The 22,297-nt window shown below is 40.1% G+C and overlaps 1 protein-coding gene across 2 annotated transcripts; it reads left to right on the top strand.

The window, feature by feature from the left end:
- The first annotated feature begins 5,988 nt into the window (after positions 1-5,988).
- Positions 5,989-22,086, top strand: KLHL31 (kelch like family member 31). 2 transcript variants are annotated; one of them, XM_040643586.1, is made up of 3 exons: positions 5,989-6,726; positions 14,484-15,688; positions 17,442-22,086. In XM_040643586.1, the coding sequence occupies exons 2-3, from the start codon at positions 14,517-14,519 to the stop codon at positions 18,172-18,174; spliced, it is 1,905 nt and encodes a 634-aa protein (XP_040499520.1). In that variant the 5' UTR covers positions 5,989-6,726; positions 14,484-14,516; the 3' UTR covers positions 18,175-22,086. The 2 variants fall into 2 exon arrangements, with proteins under 2 accessions (XP_040499520.1, XP_040499519.1); XM_040643585.1 differs by having other exon boundaries at positions 5,989-6,775.
- The last annotated feature ends 211 nt before the right edge of the window (positions 22,087-22,297 follow it).

The following is a 22,297-nucleotide window of genomic DNA, read 5'->3' as shown; positions in this document are numbered from 1 at the left end:
TACCTGCACTGACCATATACCTGCATTGCCCGTATACTCACAGTGTCTAATACTAACTTCTGGGCACTTGAAATAGGGCAAATCCAAATTTCAACACTTGAAATGTATCAAAAGTATAAAAGACCAGATTTTGAAGACTTAGTACTTACTTAGCATGTAAATTATCTCATAATTTTATATTGATTGTCTATTGAAACAGTATTATAGATATATTGAGTTCAGTAAAATATATTATTAAAATTCATTTCACCCGTTCCCTTTTTCCATTTTCTAATGCAACTCCTAGAAAATTTGAAGTTACATGTGTGGCTTATATAATGCTTATATTACACTGCTTTGCACTCTGAAATACACCTATAATTTTTTAAAATTTTATTTTAATTTCAGTATAGTTAATATATATTGTACTAGTTTCAGGTGTACAGTATAGTGATTCAGCAATTCCGTATATTACTTAGTCTTATCATGATAAGTGTACTCTTAATCCCCTTCACCTATTTCACCCATTCCCCCACCCAACTGGTGACCATCTGTTTATTCTCCAAAGATAAGAGACTGGGTTTTTGGTTTTTTGTTGGGTTTTGTTTTGTTTAGTTTTCTCTTTCTTTTTTTTCTCCCTTGTTCATTTTTTCTTTTATTTCTTAAATTCCACACATGAATGAAATCATTTGGTATTTGTCTTTCTCTTGACTGGCTTATTTCACTTAGCATTATACTCTGTAGATCCATCCATGTTGTTTGCAAGGGGCAGGATTTCATTCTTTTTATGGCTGAATAATATTCCACTATGTGTGTGTGTGTGTGTGTGTGTGTGTGTAATTATATGTACATACACACATATACCACCTCTTCTTTATCCATTTATCTATCAGTGCACACTGGGCTGCTCCCATAATTTGGCTATGATAGATAATGCTGCAATAAACCTAGGGGTACATGTACCCCTTTGAATTAGTGTTTTTGTATTCTTTAGGTAAATACTCAGTAGTGAGATTACTGGATCATATGATTATTCTAGTTTTAATTTTGGGGGGAGCCTCTATACTGATTCCACAGTGGCTGCACCAGTTTGAATTTCCATCAGCAGCGTATGAAGTTTCCTTTTTTCCACATCCTCACCAACACCTTTTGTTTCTTGTGTTTTTTATTTGAGCCATTCTGACAGGGATGAGGTGATATCTCAGTGTGGTTTTGATTTACATTTCCCTGATTATGGGTGATGTTGAGCATCTTTTCTTGTGTCTTCTGAGAAGAAATGCCTGTTCGTGTCTTCTGCCCATTTTTAATGGGATTATTTGGTTTTGGGGGTATTGAGTTGTATCAGTTCTTTATATATTTTGGATACTAACCCTTTATTGGATATGTCATTTGCAAATATCTTCTCCCATTCGGTAGCTTGCCTTTCAGTTTTGTTGTGTGTTTCCTGTGCTGTGCAGAAGATTTTTATTTTGATGTCACCCCAATAGTTTATTTTTTGCTTTTATCTTCCTTGCCTCAGGAGACATACCTAGAAAGATGTTGTTATGGTCGATGTCAGATAAATTGTTGCCTGTTCTCCCTACTAGGATTTTTATGGTTGCAGGCCTCAAATTTAGAACTTTAATCCATTGTGAGTTTATTTTTGTGTATGGTGTAAGAAAGTGGTCTGGTTGCATTGTTTTGCCATATGGCTGTCCCATTTTCCCAACACCATTTGTTGAAGAGATTGTCTTTTTCCCAATGTATATTCTTCCCTCCTTTGTTGAAGATTAATTGACCATATAATCGTGTGTTTCTTTCTGGGATTTCTGTTCTGTTCCATTGATTGATGTGTCTATTTTTGTGCCAGTATCATACTGTTTTGATTACTCCAGCTTTGTAATGTAACTTGAAATCTGGGATTCTGATCCTTCTAGCTTTGTTTTTTTTTTTTCTTTTTCAAGATTGCTTTCGCTGTTCAGGGTCTTTTGTGGTTCCATACAAATTTTAGGATTGTTTGTTCTAGTTCTGTGAAAAATGCTGTGGTATGCACCTATAATTTTCAGTCATTTAGCATGTAGCCCATTCTATTCCTGCATACCACAAAAAAAAAAAAAAAGCCTTTGGGACCAGAAGACACAGTTATACCAAAAATACTCTTATAAAATTCCTTTGCATGAACAAAAACAAAATTTATTCATCATCATTTAGCAATTTTCTAAATTAAGTAATGAACTAACCAATTATTGATCACTAGTACGTGTCAAACCCTGTGTTGTTGATTGGGACTATGGTGATAAACAAATCAGTTACAGTCACTGCTTCATGCAAAATGAAGTGGTTAAATTAGCACAGATCATGGAGCCTGACAATGTGGGTCCAAATTTTGGCTCCATCCCTTACCAGCATGTGCTCTGGGATAAGTTAAAAGTTCTTCAGTTTTCTTACCTACAATACATGAATCCTATCTGATAAAAATATCGTGAGGCTTATGTCAGTTTATAATGAAAAGCACATAGAAGGGTACTATATTAATTATCTATTGCTGCATAAATTAGCAGCTTAAAACAATATACATTTATTATCTCACAGTTTCCGTAGGTCAGGGATCCAAGCAGAGCTTAACTAGAGTCTTTCTTTCATGAAATCAAAGTACTACAAAAGTACTGCACAGTTTGATTACTAAGTCATTAGTTGAGAAGCAAACCTCACAGAACAGCTTCATGTCAGCCGAGGCCACAAACAGCATGTATGACACATTTGAACTGAAAGATTTTGACATGTTCAGAATATAACATTAATGCACATTGCAGATCCCTGGTGCCAGAAACAAGAGTGACAGGAGGACAAAGCTAGTCCTTAGTAGTTTCATCCTCCTCGATTTTAACTGAAGCACTCTCTTGAGCTTTGGCCAACATACAGCACTTGATCTCTTTCCGGTGGCTTTTACCAGGGTAGAAGCACTGTGTTACCCAACTGCCTGTGCTTATCCAGGATGCTTACAAGGGTTGAGGTCTCATCTGAAGGCTCAACTGAAGAAGGACCTACTTGCAAGTTCATGCAAGGGTGGTTGGCAGAATTCCACATCTTTGGGGGATGTTGGACTAAGGGCTTCATTTCCTAGCTGGCTGTTCCTTGTCTGGGTATTTCAGGTGTGACACTGAGTTTCATTAAAGCCAGCAAGGGAGAACGTCTACTTTTAAGGTGGAAGTTGGAATCTTTTGTAATCTAGTCATAGACATCATATCCCCTCAATGCTAAGGTATTCTGTTGTTTAGAAGTAAGTTGCTGAAAGTTAAGAGATTATTTGATGCTAGGAATCCCAGGGGGACGAGATCATTTAGGGGTCATCTTAGAGGCTACCTACCACAGGTACCTGGTACAGAATACATGCTAGCTTTTGTTGTTTATGGTACTTACAGTCCAATGAGGGGTTGTTGAACTGTGGAGGAGAAGGGAAAATAGACAGCTTCTTGGGAGCAAGTTTGAGGACCTTAAGGCAGGAGAGAGATATGGTATATTTGAGGCACTTGGAAAGGACTGGTTTTGCTGGAGCATGAAGATGTCATAGAGGAAATCAGGGATCAGATGGCTGAAAGGCACTGTAAGCCAGAGAAGGATCTGGGACTTTATCCTGAGGAAATGGAAAGCTATTGAATTTTCTGCTTGGAAGTTACATAATGAAATTTGAAAATATCACTTTGGCTACATTGTGTGAAGGATGGATCAGAGAGAAGCAAGAGGGAACACAGGAAGCTCATTTTGGGGGATTTCACAATGGTCCAGGTGAGAGGTAATAATAGCTGGGACCAGAATGGTAGCAGTGGGAAAGATATTACAGATATGTAATAACAGGACATGGTGAATAATGAGATGAGGAGATGGAGGTGCAGGGTGGTGAGGAGGCAAATGATGATCCCAAGTCCACCCTTTAAAGAACTAGATGAGTAATGGCTTGTATACTACCAAAGGGAATATTGTTTTCTAGAAAGAGCATATTTTGAGGGGGAAAGATGACTTGAGTCTTGGAAATAATGAATTTAAGGATCCTGTGAGATATCTAAGAATATATGAGCTTATCTGCCAAATGCAGCTTTGGGAATTGAAGAGAGCCTAGGAGCTCTGAAGTCCTTTAACCTGCAAGAGTTGCAAGGAAGATCTTCTTTTAGAAAAGGAGAATGAGAAGAAATGACCAGAGCAACTGGAGAAAAATCAAAACCAATAGGAAAAGAGAATTTTAGGTGGAAGTGATTGGTCAACTGTGTGAAGTAATTCAGAAAGGTCAGGCACTGGCAAATGGCCAAGAAGCGAGGTAACTCAGGGTTATTTATGACTTTGGCACAAGCACTTTGGTAGAAGGGCAAACAGGGAAGCTTAATAGGATTGATTTGAGGAGAAAATGGGAAGCAACATGATAGAGGCTACAGATATAAATATACACAATACATCTGAGAAGTTTGCCTTTGAAGAAGTGGGGAGAAATATGGCAGTATCTGGAGGGGCAGATGGACTAAATTGAAAGCTTTGTTTTGTTGCACTTGTGTTAAAGAGAAGAATTTATGTGCCATTAAACAGGTAGAAATTGGCTAGCAGAGATGGGGGTGGGTGGGTAAGAGGAGAGTAGGATGAACTGATACAGCAAGGTTGGTTCCTGAACAGATGTTGTATCTGTAACCCCAAGTTCCAGCGCAGGGGCTGGGTTTAGAAGGAGGGCTTTCCACTTTAACAAGGCACAGAAGGAAAGGTTGTAGACTTCTTCATGGTGCATTTGTAGATTTGGTATTAGAACACTGAATATGTTCTGATAGAATGGCTTTTATTGCCTTTTTAAGAAACCCTTTTCCTTCAGGTGTTAGGTAGCCGAAGCATTCTAAATCCTCGCTACCCCAAGTGTGGTCTTTAGATCAGCAATAGCAGCATTACCTGTGAGCTTGTTAGAAAAACAGAATCTCTGGCCCCACGCCAGACCTACCTTGTTAAAATCTATCTTTAACAAGGTTCCCAGGTCATTTCTGCTTACTTCTTGAAGGGCCTTTCCATAATCATATAACATTATCATAAATACTGATCTAAAGCTGATTTTTATCATACTGCTAGGAAGAGAGTTGAATGCCTTGGTCTTTTACTGGAATCAAGGAGGTGGAGACATGAAGGATCACTTGGGAGTGGTTCTCTGTTAGCTTTGTGTAAACGATACAATAAAGAACTTCTTTGATATACTTCTGACACATTTGAAACTGGAGATCTATGGGCGAAAACAAAGAATTTTTTTTTAATGAAAATAGTTTTCCCTGCTAAAAAGCTGAACGGGACTTAATTATAAGTGGTAACGAAGATGCTAACCAGTGAGCTGAGAGGTGTGGGAGGACTAGAAGCCAATACGTATGGAATCATAGAGTCAGAGTTGGAAGGCTATCAGAGATGATCCAGTACAAGTGCCCAGCCAGAGCGAGAGTCCCGACATCACCCAGTCCTGTAGTTTCTTTCACTGCCCCCCCCCACTTCCACTCATAAGGAACTGGCTCCTTTTCATCAGTAGGGCCCATTCTCATCATTAGAAGCCAATTGTTATCAGAGTTTTCTTTCCTTATTTTTAATATTTCCCTGAAATTTCTACCCATCAGGCCCGATTTTGGCCATGATAGGCTATAAGAATTTTCACTGAACCCCCTTGTTGCACAACAACCCCCAATACACTTGCTACAAGAATTTCATCCATCCTAAGTCCTCTCTTGGTATTTTCTTCAGAAATATTCACAGCTTCTGAAGCTCTCTTTGTTCCAGCCACCTCCTTCAGGATGCAGAATGATTTCCCACTGTGCCACCAGGCAAAGCAATGCCTAACACATCGTCTGACTAATGAAGAATAATTACAACATTAATTTTCCGTGATCTATTTTTCTATTATTACAGCCCAATATCACATGAACTCTTAGCAGCCATTTCACATCTTCGGAGTCTGTTAAAAACTTGTGGTCAGTTGTAATCCTCTGATTTTGTTTTGTTTTGTTTTCACAAGGAGTGTTACCGAATGAGGTATTTCTACACCTGCATGTGTGCTTGAGTGTGTGTTAGTCTCGGACCTTCCCGTGGGTCACTGGAGAGTCAAGGACTGGTTGCAGACCTCAGTGTGGGGCCCTATACCATGACCTAATCATGTTGATGGCACCTGTGAGGTATCAAAGAAAGCACCTTGTCCTCCTAGATGTGCTCCTCTTCTAAAGAACAGCCTATTTATAAACTCAGTCTTTTCAGAGGACCTGAAGTGACCAGGCTGTTTACCTTGCTAATTTTTTATTCACAAACTGCCCCTCTTCTTACCAAGTATGTACCCTGAAATCCCTGCTTCCAACAATTCAGTTCCCACCTAATTAATTTTCTTTCCTTGCAACCAGGGTGACTGACTCTTGACTCTTTTTTTTTTTTTTTTGGAACGACTGAGCAGGCCAAGAAACCCAACCCCTCTCCACCAACCAGAGCCCCGCCTCTGCCCCAGGAGGCCTGGAGCTGAAGGCCAAAGAGGGAGAGGGGACTGCGCTCCTGCTCCGTGGGTGGCAGGCCGGGTGGGGGAGCGTGGGCTCTGCTGTCTCATCCAGTTGGACCGCCGAGGGTCACTCTAAAAATTGCTGCTGCTGGGACTCGTCAGGTGGCTGCTGGTGGCTCCCCACCGTATTTTCCTTCTCCCCCCCTCTCTCTCCACAGATTGCTTCCCAAGAGGAGCCCGCTGCTGAACACTCATCATCACAGGTCCAGACACCACACAGGAGGGTAAGGAGCTGGGGCCACGATCTCCAATTCCTGTCTTCTAGATTCGAGGGTGCGTATGGCTGTGTGGGTGGGAGAGGGCGGAGGTTTCCGCGTGCTCGCGGTGGTCGAGCTCTATCACCGACAGGCGGTTTTCAGCCACATCGCCAAGTTCTGGATCTGAAATTGGGAGCCAGAACACATTCTCTCGAGATGTAAGGAATGCCAGAGATCAGGAGAATGTCCTAGTAATAGAAAGGCAAGAGAGGGATGCCTTTAAAAAGTAAAATGACTCGTCATTCCCATTAATAATTTTCACTCTCTAAAGCCTAATGCCTGTTTTTCTTCCTCCACTTTATAGAGAAAGGAGGGACGAAGTAAAACTCGCAGGTTTTGTTCACAAACTTTAGAATTCCATCTTCATTTTTATAGGAACCATGTAAACGTTTAGTACATGATACTTTTAGATGAAATACAATCAGTTTCAACTCAATTGGTAGCACAAAAATCAGAGGACTCCTTGAATTCCCAGAAATATTCCTATTGGCAAAACAGAAACTCCCCCTATAAAAAGAACACATTTTTTACTTAACCATAAAGCGAGTTTTTGTTCTCAATGTGCACCCATGGCTGTCCTGACCTCTGCTTTACGTTAGAAGAGAAACGGTGACGTGGGAAACCCCCCCGTAAGTTGGACTTCACTTAAAATGGCAAAGCAGCAGAAGCTTGAGTGTTTCTATTCCCGGGGTCCGTGCTGATGAGCTGGGACAGATGCAGCGACTGGAATGTGACAGGACAGGGGGAAGGCGCAGCTGATTCACCTCTTTGGCAAGGACACATTCTGGGATCCCAGCTCATTCTGGCATGAGAGTGACAGTGACACTTTGGCACACATGGCTTTTCAGCTTGCCCTGTGCAGAGTCTCTCCCAGGAGGCAAGGGGGGAGGTGGCAGAAAAGAGAATGTTCTTAAATATAAAGTGACAATTCTTTTCTATAATCAGCTGTAGGAGATTTTCATCTGAGAGCTGTGTCAGGCCAGGAGGAGCTTCCCTCTAGGGTAATTCTTTCACAGGGACTTGCCCACTCCTCAGAGTAGAAGGACGTCACCATTTCTTGTCTGCACCGTCCTCAGCCCGGTGGTTCTGGGTCTATTTTGGGTCAGGGGTCTTTTTCAGAACCTCGTGGAAGCTCTAGGCCCACTCTATAGAAGAAGACACATAAACACACATGCGTAACATGTTTCATAATATTCTAGAAATTTCCTTGGAACTCATGGACTCACTTGAAACCCCACCCAGAGCAGGGTTGCTAGATAAAATATAGACCATCCAGACTACACCTGAATTTCAGATAAACCGCAAACCAGTTTTTGGTGTAAGTTTGTTCCAAAATATTGCAGGAGATCTAGTTATTCTAAAATATGATTCATGGTTGATCTGAAATTCAAATTTAACTGGACATCTTGTATTTTTATTGGCTAAATCTGGCAACTCAGCCCCCGCTGCGTGCCTCCCAGGTGAAGAATGCCCTGGTTCAGTTGGTGTATCTCTATCTGATAGAGTTGATTCTAGGATTCTGGGGGGAGAAAAGACGCAGGACCAGATTTTGACAATTTTGGCAGCAAAAGCCAGCTGTTTATGCTTAACTCTGTGTAAAGTTTTAGACCTGGAAGGTACACATATCCTCATCTGACAGAGGATTAAACAGAATTCCTAATTGCTTGATGTTTTGCCATAGGTCTGTTAGAGGATTAGAGCAAAAAGAACACTAAAACCCAACTTCCAGTTCTGTGACAACCAAAGAGACATGAACCTGAAAAATTACATTTCCAACCACCCCCCCCACACACATATAAACACACAAAAGACTAGCAAGAGAAAGAGCTATTTTCCTGAAATTTCAATAAAACCCAAAGCAAAAATCTTAGCACTGGACCCTTGTGTCCTATCTCCAGTCTTGGGGAATGGAATTACAGCTAACTTTGTGCGTAGTTTCTGTATACTGTATAGATAAGAGCCAGGCATAAGCCTCTAGCTAAGTTGAACAAGATGGAATTAATATTTGTTTTTAAGAAAAAATTGATAATTTCATATTCAACCCAGCACTTAAAAGGAAGTGCTTTGTGCTCTGATCAACAAATTCATGCAGGATCTCCTTGAACCTATTTCTATTTTTGGCTTACGCAACCTATGGGAGTTTTCTATCTTTACTACTCGTAACAGGATTAAGAAATCCACAGGTTCTGTTCATCCCCAGATTCATTCTACATTCAAAAAGGCAATTCTGTCATTTTAGTGTTTGGAGTTACAAAGAACCATTTCATGTTCTCTATATCCAAAAATTTTTTTTGGCAGCCTCAGGTCTGTATCATTCAGTCTCTATCTTCTCACACTGGAAAGAGGAACTTTTTAACCTGCTACAGATTTTAACCTACCCTGGCTTTAAGAGTGGTGATTATGGGGGTCAGGACTCAATCTGGGCTTGAGTCATTGCTTCACGACCTGTTGCACGTTTGTGTGACCTTGGATATGTTTTTAAACTCTCTCTGAATCTTAATCTCTTCATTTGCAAAATGAACATAATATAACCTATCTTTTCGGATTTCAGTGATGCTTAAATTAAAAAAAAAATCATGTAAAGTACTTAACCCAGGGCTCAGCACACAGTAAGTTCTCAATTAATAAATGCTAGCTATCTAATTATTATTTTAATTAGAAATGGAGGTAACAGTTTACAATTAATACATAATATAGATTCATGCTTGATGATTTACATTTAGGAATAATTATTAATGTACTTAAATCTGGCAAATACAAAAGACGAAAAATGCAATGGTTCACATGACTATCCAGCTGTTTATTGGATGTCAAACGCATGACACTATCGTAATAGAAATGACACGAGAGCCAAGGTCTGGGGCGGGCGATGGGAGGAGAGTGTGGAGCTGCATCTCTGTTATACTTCTATCTAGTTGCTAAGGGGCAGCTCTTCCAGGAACCCAAGAGGCTGCTCTGGGTAATCCCAGATGGAGCAGAGAGGGGAAGGGGGCTGTGGTGTCCATGCCCAGAAAAAGAGAATTCTCTGGGTTTTCTGCACCCCAAAATTTTGCAAGGATAGGGGAACTCATCCTATGCTATGTCTTTTTTCCAACTCTTTATTTTATTTTATGTTTTTTATTCTTATGATATGTTAGTCACCGTACAGTACATTTCCAACTCTTGACTCCTCTACAAAATCATCCTGCTTTTTATACTCCCTCTGCAGACCCTTGGTAGTTTCCCCTACTTCTCTCCCCACCCCCTCCAATCCATGCCCACCCCGTCATGCCCTGGAGCTCCTTCCTAAACTCAAGTGGTCCTTCAGAGGCTGGGGTCTTCCCAACAATACTGTATGATATATACCTAAAGGCGGAGAGTGAGCTAGTCAGCAACTTCTCAAGCTTAACTAAGGGTACTTGAGGGTACCTCAATCACATGTGATGGAGGGGAATACCAATGTAGAAAAAGAAGATTGGAAACCGGAAATCATAATCAGTGCTCCTACAGTGCACCTTTGCATTCATTTGGAATTCCCTGCTGGCCCTTTTTCTCCTTAGCTCCATCGTATCACTGTGTTGTCGAGGCCAGATTCTCTCTTTTCTCTGGAAATCTCAGAATTACATCCTGTCCCTGCGACAAGAATGATTCAGTACAGTATACCAGTTGTTAAAATAGTGAGATCCTTCTGTATGGAGTTGGTAAATAGGCAAATCAACAGCCAAATAGTGGCTGCTCTGATGTCCCCCCTGAATCCCGCCCACTCCTCCATTCTTCTCTGAGAAGCCCCCGGGCCCATTATCCAGCAACTGAAGACTTACACGGACTGTAAGTGTACTCCAGGGAAGCCTCTGGAATCCCGCTCCAGAATTCTGGCCTGTGAATCCATACTATTTAGTAGGTGCTCTGTTTTATCTGGTGTTGACTATTTAAATACCACCCTGTTTGCTGCCAGTGAAAACAGGAGTTGCCCCTCATCCACGGGGGAGACCTTCCAAGCCCCGCAGTGATGCCTAAAACTGCAAATAGTACTGAAGCTTAGATATAATATGTTTTTTCCTGTACACATACACCTGTGATAAAGTTTATTTTGTAAATTAGGCACGGTAAGGGATTAACAACAGTAACTAATAATGAAATAGAACAATTATAACAACATACTGTAATCAAAGTTACGTGAATGTGGTCTCCCTCTCAAAAGGTTTTATTGTACTGTAGTCGCCCTGCTTCTTGGGGGGCTGTGAGATGATAAAATGCCTACGTGATAAGATGAAGTGAGGGGAATGATGTAGGCATTGTGACCTAGTGTTAGCCTACCACTGACCTTCTGATGATGTGTCAGGAGCGTCATTGCTTCCTGACCACCACTGACCATGGGTAACTGAAACTGAGGAAAGCAAAACCACAGATAAAACGGGGACTGCTGCAATCATTTAATGGTAGATAAAAAGAATATTTACCATTTCAGTCTAAAACATTCACGTTACTGCTCAAGTTCAGGATTTCCTTCAGAATAATGAGTGGTCATGAGCCCTCCATCTATGTGAATAGAAACTTCTCCAAAGGGGTTCTTCTAGGAAAATAGACAAGGCTTTTCCCAAAGACACATGGGTGCTTCTACTCCAGATGGTAGAAACTGACGTTTAAATATATATATATATATATATATATATATATATATATATATATATATATATATATATGTTCTGCTGTGCTCGCCTAGTTACTTGTTACCATTTGGTACTTGTCATGTCTTGTCGGTCTCGCGTAACTTACATATCATATGGCGCCATCATTCCCAGCACAGCGCTGCCCACACAGCAGTAGGTGTCTGATAACTGCTAGCTGAACAAAATTTTTAAAATTTTCCCCAGAAATATCCATCACGGGGACACTTAACCACCTAAGTCAAATGCATTTGAAGACTAAACTGATGGTGGGTTGAAAATCTATTTCACAAGGTAAGGTCGCATCTGGCAATGCTTGCAAGAAAGAATGAGGAAGGACAAATGTGCTGTAGTTTGTAAACAAATATAAATATGAATACGACAGTTTGAGCTTCATGAAGAAGACAAAAGCCCTGGCAAAGAGATAGATCTCTGTGCCTACGTACTTGCTAGGCTTCTTCCATGTGGAAAGGAATAAGGACAAACACAATAGAACGGTTATGGAATTTTTAAACGTACATTCCAGTAATTAAATTGAAGGGCCTTTCAAGGGGAATCAAAGCCAAGTTTCACCCTTCAGGATGAACTCAATGGTGTGACTTAAAAGAGACGCATACATACACACACCCCTCAATAAGCTATGAAACACCTACTTACCTAAATCATTGGACACATCGGTAGGAGAAGAATAGCATAAGTTTTATATCTTTACTATGGGATACTATGCAAGTATTAGAGAGAATCCTGTAAATTTATGTGTGTGCTGATATGGAAGGAGGTACACTAGTTCTGCTAGGTAAAAAAAGCAAACTGCTGAATAGTAAAGCATATTGTTTGCTTTGATGTAAGTTCTCATAGAGTGGTGTGCTGGAGCTGACTGTGCTGGCTCATGAGATCTAACGGTTACATTTTCAGAAATTTGACAAGCTGGTTGTTAAGCAGTAGATAGCTTAAAATCAGCTACAGTGAGTGTATTTGCACCAAAGGAATCCACACCTTACAAATAAGGGCTTCCCCCCACCCCTTAGAGAGCTGGTTTATCAGCACACTGCTGCTCAAAAATGGGCAGATACGAGTTTGTATAAGCCTATCCAATTATCTGGAATAATATATACCAAACTGTGACTTGTTGAATTTACACCTACTGATTTTACAATCTTAAAAATGAAAAAAAAAGAGTAATCTCACAAAAAAAGTGAATGCTACCATGCTGTAAGTAAAATCCATCGAAAAGTCCAAGTATAACATCTTCTGATGACTATGCTCAGTATTTTGAAAAATTCTAAAACAATTTAATCGATATTTTAAGGACTATGCATATACTTGCTAAATTTAATGTATTTCAAGTCTGTCTAATACTAAAGCTGCTCAGAGCCACCTTAAAGTTTCAGACCACTTCATACGGGTTTAAAAATTGGTTCAAATATTGGGGCGCCTGAGTGGCTCAGTCAGTTAAGCATCCAACTCTTGGTTTTGGCTCAGGTCATGATCTCAGGGTTGTGAGATTAAGCCTATGTTGGGCTCCATGTTGGGCATGGAGTCTGCTTAAGATTCTCTCTCTCCTCCTCCCTCAGTTCCTCCCCTACTCACGTCTGCTCTCTCTCTCTCTCTAAAAACAAACAAATAAAAACTGGTTCAAATATATATAACATTGATCATGGAAAATGGTTATTATCCATATAAATATATCTTTATGAGGATATATCTCCATGAGCATGTTCCTGGATATAGGTTTAATGTCAAAGCAAAGACTGTATCAATCATACTCCCATCCACAATGTATGAAGAGTACCACAGCAAAATCTGATATTGTGAATATTAAAAAATATTTTAACCATCTGATAAGCAAAATGTGTCCACAAAGAAATAAAAAGGATCTCTGTATTTCAGTTGACAGTTCCCTGATTTAATTAGTTTAGCTTTAAAAAATGTATTTATCAGCTATTTGTATTTTATTTTCTGTGAACAACCTAGTTACCTAGTCACAGTCTTTGATAATTTTTAATTGGATTACCTTTTTCTTATTAATTAATTGTTGGAGCTCTTCAAACATGTCAATTAACCTTTTATCTGTCAAGAACGTCACAAACATCTTCCACTATCAATTGCTTGTCTTTTAAATAGTTGATGTTGTTTTACAGAAGTATTGAGGGGTTTTCTTTTCTTTCTTTCTTTTTTTTTGTTGTATTCAGATATTTCAGTCTTTTCCCCCATGGCTTCTGAATTTTGGGTCATGCTTAAGAGGGCCTTTCCTACCCTAAAATTAAAACAAACAAACAAAAACCTACCTTGTTCTAGTCTGTGTGAGTGTGTATGTGTGAGTGGGATGTAGAGATTTCATACATCTAGAAGTTATTTTAGTGACTATGTATAGTAGAAATCGGTTGAACCAGTGTATCGCTACAAGTCCTTACCCATTGATTTTTAAATTACACATTTATTCTGATATATATAGATTTTACATGGATTCCTGAATTTTAGTATTTTTTGAGGAAAACTTCAGAGTTATAATTCATTTTTTTCAGGAGAGTAAGCTAAGCCCTTCAAGTGATGTTTAAGGACTATTCTATAATTGCTGTACTGCTAGATCAGAGAATATTTGGTCTTTTCTGCTGTATAAAATGACTTGGCAGTAGAGCTATTAAGAGGTCTCATTTTATAATATAAATCTTTCTAGAATTGTCTTCAGTGCTTGATGCTGAAGTAAACAGTCAATAAAATGTACTTCTAGTTTAATGTATGTCTTGAAAATGAAAAAAAAAAGAGTAATCTCACAAAAAAAGTGAATGCTACCATGCTGTAAGTAAAATCCATCAAAAAGTCCAAGTATAACATCTTCTGATAACTATGCTCAGTATTTTGAAAAATTCTAAAACAATTTAATCGATATTTTAAGGACTATGCATATACTTGCTAAATTTAATGTATTTCAAGTCTGTCTAATACTAAACCACTTTGAGGTTTAATCTACATTATGCCATTTAAAAGCTATTGTGAAAAAGAACAGTTTCTCAATGTAGCATTTCAAAATCCAAAGCTCTGTTAAAATAAAACCATGCCTTCTTTTCTTTTTTTTAGCAAGATCTTGCCTGTGACAGTGTGTTTGCCAACATGGCCCCCAAAAAGAAGACTGTCAGAAAGAGCAAAGGAGATATCAATGAGATGACCATAATCGTAGAAGATAGCCCCCTAAACAAACTGAATGCTTTGAATGGGCTCCTAGAGGGAGGCAATGGCCTTAGCTGCATTTCTTCTGAATTAACAGATGCTTCCTATGGCCCCAACCTCTTGGAAGGCTTAAGTAAAATGAGGCAGGAGAACTTCCTTTGCGACCTAGTCATCGGCACCAAAACCAAATCCTTTGATGTTCACAAGTCAGTGATGGCTTCGTGCAGTGAATATTTTTACAACATCCTAAAAAAAGACCCATCTACCCAAAGGGTGGATCTCAATGATATCTCACCGCTGGGCCTGGCTACTGTCATTGCATATGCCTACACCGGAAAGCTGACGCTCTCCTTGTATACAATAGGAAGCATTATTTCTGCTGCTGTTTATCTTCAGATCCATACCCTTGTAAAGATGTGCAGTGATTTTCTGATCCGAGAGATGAGTGTTGAGAATTGCATGTACATTGCTAACATTGCTGAAACATACTCCTTGAGAAATGCAAAAGCGGCAGCCCAAAAATTTATCCGGGATAACTTCCTTGAATTTGCAGAATCAGATCAGTTTTTGAAACTTACATTTGAGCAAATTAATGAACTTCTTATAGATGATGACTTACAGTTGCCTTCTGAAATAGTAGCATTCCAGATTGCAATGAAATGGTTAGAATTTGACCAAAAGAGAGTGAAATACGCTGCAGATCTTCTAAGCAATATCCGCTTTGGTACCATCTCTGCACAAGACCTGGTCAATTATGTTCAGTCTGTACCAAGAATGATGCAAGATGCTGATTGTCACAAACTTCTTGTAGATGCTATGAACTACCACTTACTTCCATATCATCAAAACACATTGCAGTCTAGGCGCACGAGAATCCGTGGGGGCTGTCGAGTCCTCGTCACTGTTGGGGGACGTCCAGGCCTTACTGAGAAGTCCCTTAGTAGAGACATCCTGTACAGAGACCCTGAAAATGGATGGAGCAAGCTTACAGAAATGCCAGCCAAGAGTTTTAATCAGTGTGTGGCTGTGATGGACGGATTTCTTTATGTGGCTGGTGGTGAAGACCAGAATGACGCAAGAAATCAAGCCAAGCATGCGGTCAGCAATTTCTGCAGGTATTTGATCCTTTATTAGGAACTGAAATGGTTTAATATTATGAGGAAATTACTCTGACATAGAAACAAATGAGTCCTGCCTGTTAGCTTAGTTCGTTGGCTCAGTAAATCAATAATAATAATAATAATGCCACATTACATATATACAGCTGTCCACATTACATAAAGTATATGCATATATAAAATGCACTCTATATTTCTGAATAAGCCTATGAAATGAGCTGGGAAGATGTGGTTATTCTGATTTTACGTGTGTGAAATCTGATACCCAGACAAGTTATACCACAAGTGAGTGGTAATTCACATTCTCATTTATGGTAAGGTACCCTTCACAGTACACTGTTTTTCTGAAAAGAAACTGGGTACAAATTTAGTTTTTAACACGAAGTGGTAAGAAAGGTCAAAATAATACAAAATTTCATTTAAGTGACTGTTACTGATGACTGTCAGATTCATAATTGGCAAATATAATGAGATCATTAGAAATGTGGCAGATAATTAATTCTAAATATTTTTGAAGACTGAATACCATAAAAAATGTCAATATCTTTGTTGCATGTGGAAACAGTAAAGGTATAATATATCCTTCAGAAAATGGAATTCAAATCCCATGTTGTTTGTGTATATTTATAATAAAAACACTTTCATATATATGAGATGTCAGGAAGTCATACTTATATCCTGGTAGAAATACAAAGTCAAACATAAGTAATGAGCAAGATCTGAAAATTTATAAAGTATATCATGAAAAATATTCTTTATTATTTCATTATGTGTCTGTGTGTCATTTAAATCAATCCAAAAAATTAACTGATTTTTTGCCCTTTATAAGTTAAGTTTTGATTTGGAGGTTAAATGGGAGAAAAATGAACATCAAACTAATGCAGGGAGGTCTGTGTTTACAATACTTTGGAACTACGTAAACAGTTAAAACAGGTTTTCTGTGACTGCTTATTTTCCTCCTGCTGACAACTATGTTAAGTATTCAAGTAATTGTTTTTGCAGTACTGACTTCAGTGCTTATGGTATAATAACTGTAATATAGAACACTGAAAAAATCTATCTCTACACTAAAAAATCTACCCACCAATAAGTGCTAGAAAATAGAGAAATATCGAAAGTTAAGCCTCTGGTGATGCTTTTGGATGAGTTCCATTGATCTCATTCTAAGCAGGTGATAGACTTGGTTGAGTGACTTAGCTTTACTGTTACATTGGCCAGGTCAGGTGTATGAATGAGAAGGTGTTTGCGAGACATGGAGAAGTCAAATTAGCCAACTCCTATCTTAATTAAGCAGTAAGAATAAGCCAGGATGGCTGGTGTCTGCAGATAAGTGGAACTGACTTAAATGTGGCAGTGTTCCCTTTCTGATTGCCGCAAATACCCAGCTTCCACCGCCTCCCCGACAAGCACATCTCATAAATCCTCCCCTGTGATGGACAGTGTGGAGTATGTAAGAAGAGGGACTGACAGGTTGGTTTCTGTGGGGACTTCTCCAAGAGGCCCCCTAAAGGCAGTGGTTTTATAAACGGGAGGAGGGGAAGTCACGATGCCCGTCTTGTCTTTATCAAGTGTCACACTTTTTCACTGGCTGAGAAACTAACACTGGCCTCCAGGTGAGAGGCCTCGCTCTGTTCGTAGCGTAGCCTCCTTGCAGGAAGAGTGTCACAATTTCCACGCTGTGGTTTGTGGAGTCACGTGGGTTCCCTGGCTGCCGCCAACAAGGCTGTCACGCTTGCTCTGCCATTTTCAGATACGATCCCCGCTTCAACACCTGGATACACCTGGCCAACATGAACCAGAAGCGCACGCACTTCAGCCTGAGCGTGTTCAACGGGCTCCTTTACGCTGTGGGCGGCCGCAATACCGAAGGCAGCCTGGCCTCGCTCGAGTGCTACGTGCCCTCCACCAATCAGTGGCAACCCAAGACGCCCCTGGAGGTGGCGCGCTGCTGCCACGCCAGCGCGGTCACCGACGGCCGCGTGCTGGTGACCGGCGGGTACATTGGCAGCGCGTACTCGCGCTCCGTGTGCGCCTACGACCCGACAAGTGACTCGTGGCAGGAGCTGCCGGGCCTGAGCACGCCCCGAGGCTGGCACTGCGCGGTCACGCTGGGCGACAGGGTGTACGTGATGGGGGGCAGCCAGCTGGGGCCGCGCGGGGAGCGCGTGGACGTGCTGACCGTGGAGTGCTACAGCCCGGCCACCGGCCAGTGGAGCTACGCGGCGCCGCTGCTGGTGGGCGTGAGCACGGCCGGCGCCTCGGCGCTGCACGGCCGCGCCTACCTGCTAGGGGGCTGGAACGAGGGCGAGAAGAAGTACAAGAAGTGCATCCAGTGCTTCAGCCCGGAGCTCAACGAGTGGACGGAGGACGACGAGTTGCCCGAGGCCACCGTGGGCGTGTCCTGCTGCACCCTCTCGATGCCCAACAGCGTGACCCGGGAATCCCGAGCCAGCTCGGTGTCCTCGGTGCCAGTCAGTATCTGAACCCAGGTAGATTCGGGGACGCAGGAAGGGCAAATAGGCGTTCGTGGGCTCCCTTTGGGTTAGCGAAAAGGAAAATATATAGCATTTACTACAATGATTGTATCTTACACTATATCGAGGCATATGTCTTGGTAGTTTTAAATTCCTGGTATGGCGGGCGTAATCTACCTCTGTGTCTTTTTTTTTTTTTTTTTTTTTTTTTTTTTAAGCAGAATGCAAGGCCCTGGCCAACAAAGAAAAGAAACCATTTATTTCCGTGGCCACTGGGTGGCAGACAGAATTCGTTGTAGGCCCTCTTCCACCGGGGCATGTTCCTTAATGGATAGCGGTTACCCCCACATTTGAGATTTTTCTTCTACCCTTTAGTACACATGAAGCTTATGTGAGTAATCAATTTCATGTACGAAAGTTTATCTTCTTCTCTCGACTTTTTCTGTAGGAAGTTAAAAGTATTCATTTATAGCTTTTATTTTAAAATAGAAGTCTATCCGTATCCTTAAAGACTTAATTCTACATTTAAAAGCAGTTTCTTTTTCTAGACATGACTGAGTAAAGAATATTGAAAGGCGTCCCATGATAAAGCCATAAAGCTTAAAACAAAGTTGGGGTGGAAAGTAACAGGGATTCCACCCTGGGACTGGCACACTGATCCGTTTGGTTTATCCCTTATTCTCGTCTTCCTTTGTGCCTCAGTCCCCAGGGTATTTGCTCTCGAAAAATACTGCTCTCAAAGAAGGAACTACAAGTCATTTAGTGTATGGCGTAAATTTAGGTCAATTCGTTGTTTCTCTTAGGAGTATTTGCACTTTAACTTTTGTCCCCTATTAAAGGAATTGTGAGTATCATGGGAGCCTTACTGTGACCCTAAAAACTACACCGAGATGCAACCTTGACCCTAATATAAGCCCCAAGAAGAACACCAAATAAAACTACGGCCATAAGGACCATTAACTTAAAGTTTATATAGCCCGAAGGTTATACAACTAATAACGAGAATTTGATTTCCCCCATTTTTTATAAGGATGAGAATGAAGGGAACATTTGGAATTCTTGGGTTTGGCGATAACAGGATGAACGGCTTCTCCTGTTGGTAAATGTCACTGTTTCCAATCGCGTAGCAATCCTCCTGATTTCTTAATTAAAACTCTAACACTATTCATTTCACATGGAAATATCGATGCCCATTCTGTTCTGTATGTTTTAACTTCATCCACTCCAAGTTAGCTTTGCAAATTAAAGTGTATCCACTTGATATCATTTTTCTTACATATTTGCCATGTTTTGGAGCAAGGGAATGATTGTAGTAAATGATACATATTTTCCTTTCTTATAATTTATCACTTTATTCTTTGGTGGCTTATTTGTTTTGGAGACGTGGCCTATCAGTTATGGGTTATGTGCAATTGGGTTTTGAAAAATAAAACTATTTCACTGGTTAACCATGAGATATATGGAAACCTAACTGGGTTTTCATTAATCCCATTTCTCCTACCTTGTGTAGATAGGTTATTGCTAGCATTACAATATTTATATTTAAAATATGTTCTTTGAACTGTGAAAAGTGGTTCATGTAGGATACTTTTATATCATTGCCCCTTACGAAAAGGTCAATCTCTGTATTTAACGGTAACGCTTGGTAAAGCGTACAACACTGTGAGCTGAGAACAAGGCATTAATAATGTAAAACCACTGGGCTGTTTCCTCACCCCACACAGAACATTCGGAGCTTCTCCAAGTATGGAGCAGGTCTAAAGGCATTGGCTCCCTTGACTCCTTCTCCGTCCAGGCTGGAAAATCAAGCTGTGTGAGAAACTAGTTTATGGAACAAGTTAAATCATCGAGCCCCTTAAGCTATCAGTGTACAAACCATAGATAACTTTTGTCCTTGCAGCGTCATTGGTAAAATAAACTTTTCATTTTTAATAAATTATTTTGGCCACAACTGACAAAACCTATGTGAGTTTTGACATCTATCGTTTGGTCTAAATGTATATTCTTGTACAATTGAGCAGCCTGCAGTATATTATACATTTTGAGAGAAAAAAAAGGTGACTTATCATGGATCACAGGTCATAAGTGGGCAAATAGGCATAATTCCTGATGTACACTAGTAGGTGTGTATCCCATTGAGATCCTAGAAGTTTTGTGAAGTGGAGGACCTAAGGCTTGGAATGAAATAGGAATCAATCAGTTGTAACATTTGATCTTGAAAGAATGAGGAGAGATTGAAACGAGAGGATTTTTCAGCCTTCAGAACTTGGTAAGATGTACACAGACTTGGCAATGGCTTTCTAGACATGGGACTGAAGACATGTTAGAGCTGGATAAATCCTTTGAAATGACCATGTAACGTATTTTCTACATTGTTTATCTGAAGACTCAGAAAACATACCCGTCTGGGCTTACCAAGTTCCTGGGTGCATTGCTGTGCTGTCTTCTGTTTCAACAGTTAGGTCAATAAATAAAGATCAGTATGAATTTAGAACACTGGAATTGCTGGCATTACAAATTGGTAGGGAGCATGGAACATAAGGGTGGGTGAAGGTGTTATGTCCTGGAACATCCCTCACGGACAAGTGAAAGACACGGAGGTCTATAGAATCAAAGTAAGGTGTGTCCCGTTTCATGTGTAAGTGAAACGTACTTTGTAACCCACCATTGGAGCTATTGCTCCTAGAAAACGTGATGGTTTGTCCTTGTTTCCCAACTGGAGAACAACTTCATTTTTAATGTCTTATGCTTACATTCAATGACACTCCCAGCCTCAGGATCCAACCCTAGACCTTCTTTTATTTTTCTGAAAGAAAAGGGCATATTACTTTTGTAGTGCGTATTATTTTTGTAATTGCCAAGTCCTGCGGTTAAATAAAGCATCAGTTCAGTCTATCAGAGCAGTAGCAAGTTACCCAGCAGCTGATATAATAAGCTCTCTTTTTCTGAATGGGCCAGAGACCTGATGTGCAAGTCTCGAGGAAGAAGGACTTTAATGTAGTCTGTCCGTTTTTAGTTAGACTCTTGGTGATCTGCTGTCATCCCCGATGCACTAGTTGCTTTCAGTGGCACTGAATGATTTTTATGTTTACTTCCTCTGGTGTAAGACTGGTTAAGGATAGAAAGTCAGTGATGGTACAGATTAATACAATTCTAATCAGTGATTCGATGGTAGTGGGGTGTTACTAGCAAAGAGGTATAACCGGGGAAAGAAGGAAGTGAGAATGTGCTGAATGGTTCTGACCTAAGGCTGAGCAGCAATTATAGCAAGTGTATTTTACAAACATGCATGTAACTAGAGGCTTCCCTGGAAATATGTAAGTGTTAAAAGGTCAATTTTTTGCTGGTTATCTTGGCCAAATATCTTCAGAAATCGATCCAAGATGCTAGATAAAAGAAACTAGAATCACTTCATTTAATTTTTTCCCTGAGTTACAAAGAAACACGTTTATGTAATCTTCTTTGAATGACTTTTCTGAATTCTTTTCTGAATGAATGTTCTCTGAAGGAGCTATGTCTCCACCCGAGCCACTGATGAATACGTTCTCCAGCACAAGGCAGCATTACAAGGAATTATTTTTTAGTATGTCTCTTCCTCCCAGTAAAAACTATAGCATAATTACCTGAACACTCCTCCATGGTAATTATAAGAACTAAAGAATCTGAAACATTAAAGATCTACCCTCCAGCACATTCAGAGGGTGTAGACCATTTAATTTCCCTCCCAGAGAATTTGAGATAAAATACTTGTCTTGGACACTCCTTTAAAAAACAAAAAACTTGATATTTATTCAGAAAATTCTGGCAAAACAAATTCTTCGCTTAGAACATTCTGGTATTATAGAAGGAACAACAAACTAAAATGTATGTGGTATCTGTATCCTCATCACTATCAATAAAGCTGTATTCAGTAAGAGCTTAGTCAATGATCAAATGTGGGTAGTTTTGAAGTGTCCTTTGTGTGATGATTGGGGTATTTGGTTTTTTTTCTCCAGTTAGTTTTCATGATGATTCACCTCAACAAAACATAACAAGGAAAGAAATGACACATAATTGAAGAGCTATTCCAATAGCTTGCAGACTAATAGAAGAAAAATGTATAAAACATCAATAGTGATTTGCTTTGTAGCTC

The sequence above is a fragment of the Ursus maritimus genome, unplaced genomic scaffold (assembly GCF_017311325.1).
Source record: "Ursus maritimus isolate PB19 unplaced genomic scaffold, ASM1731132v1 scaffold_29, whole genome shotgun sequence".
Classification (NCBI taxonomy): Eukaryota; Metazoa; Chordata; class Mammalia; order Carnivora; family Ursidae; genus Ursus; species Ursus maritimus.
The sequence above is the reverse complement of the archived record's forward strand: the minus strand, read 5'-3'. Positions and strand labels throughout refer to the sequence as shown.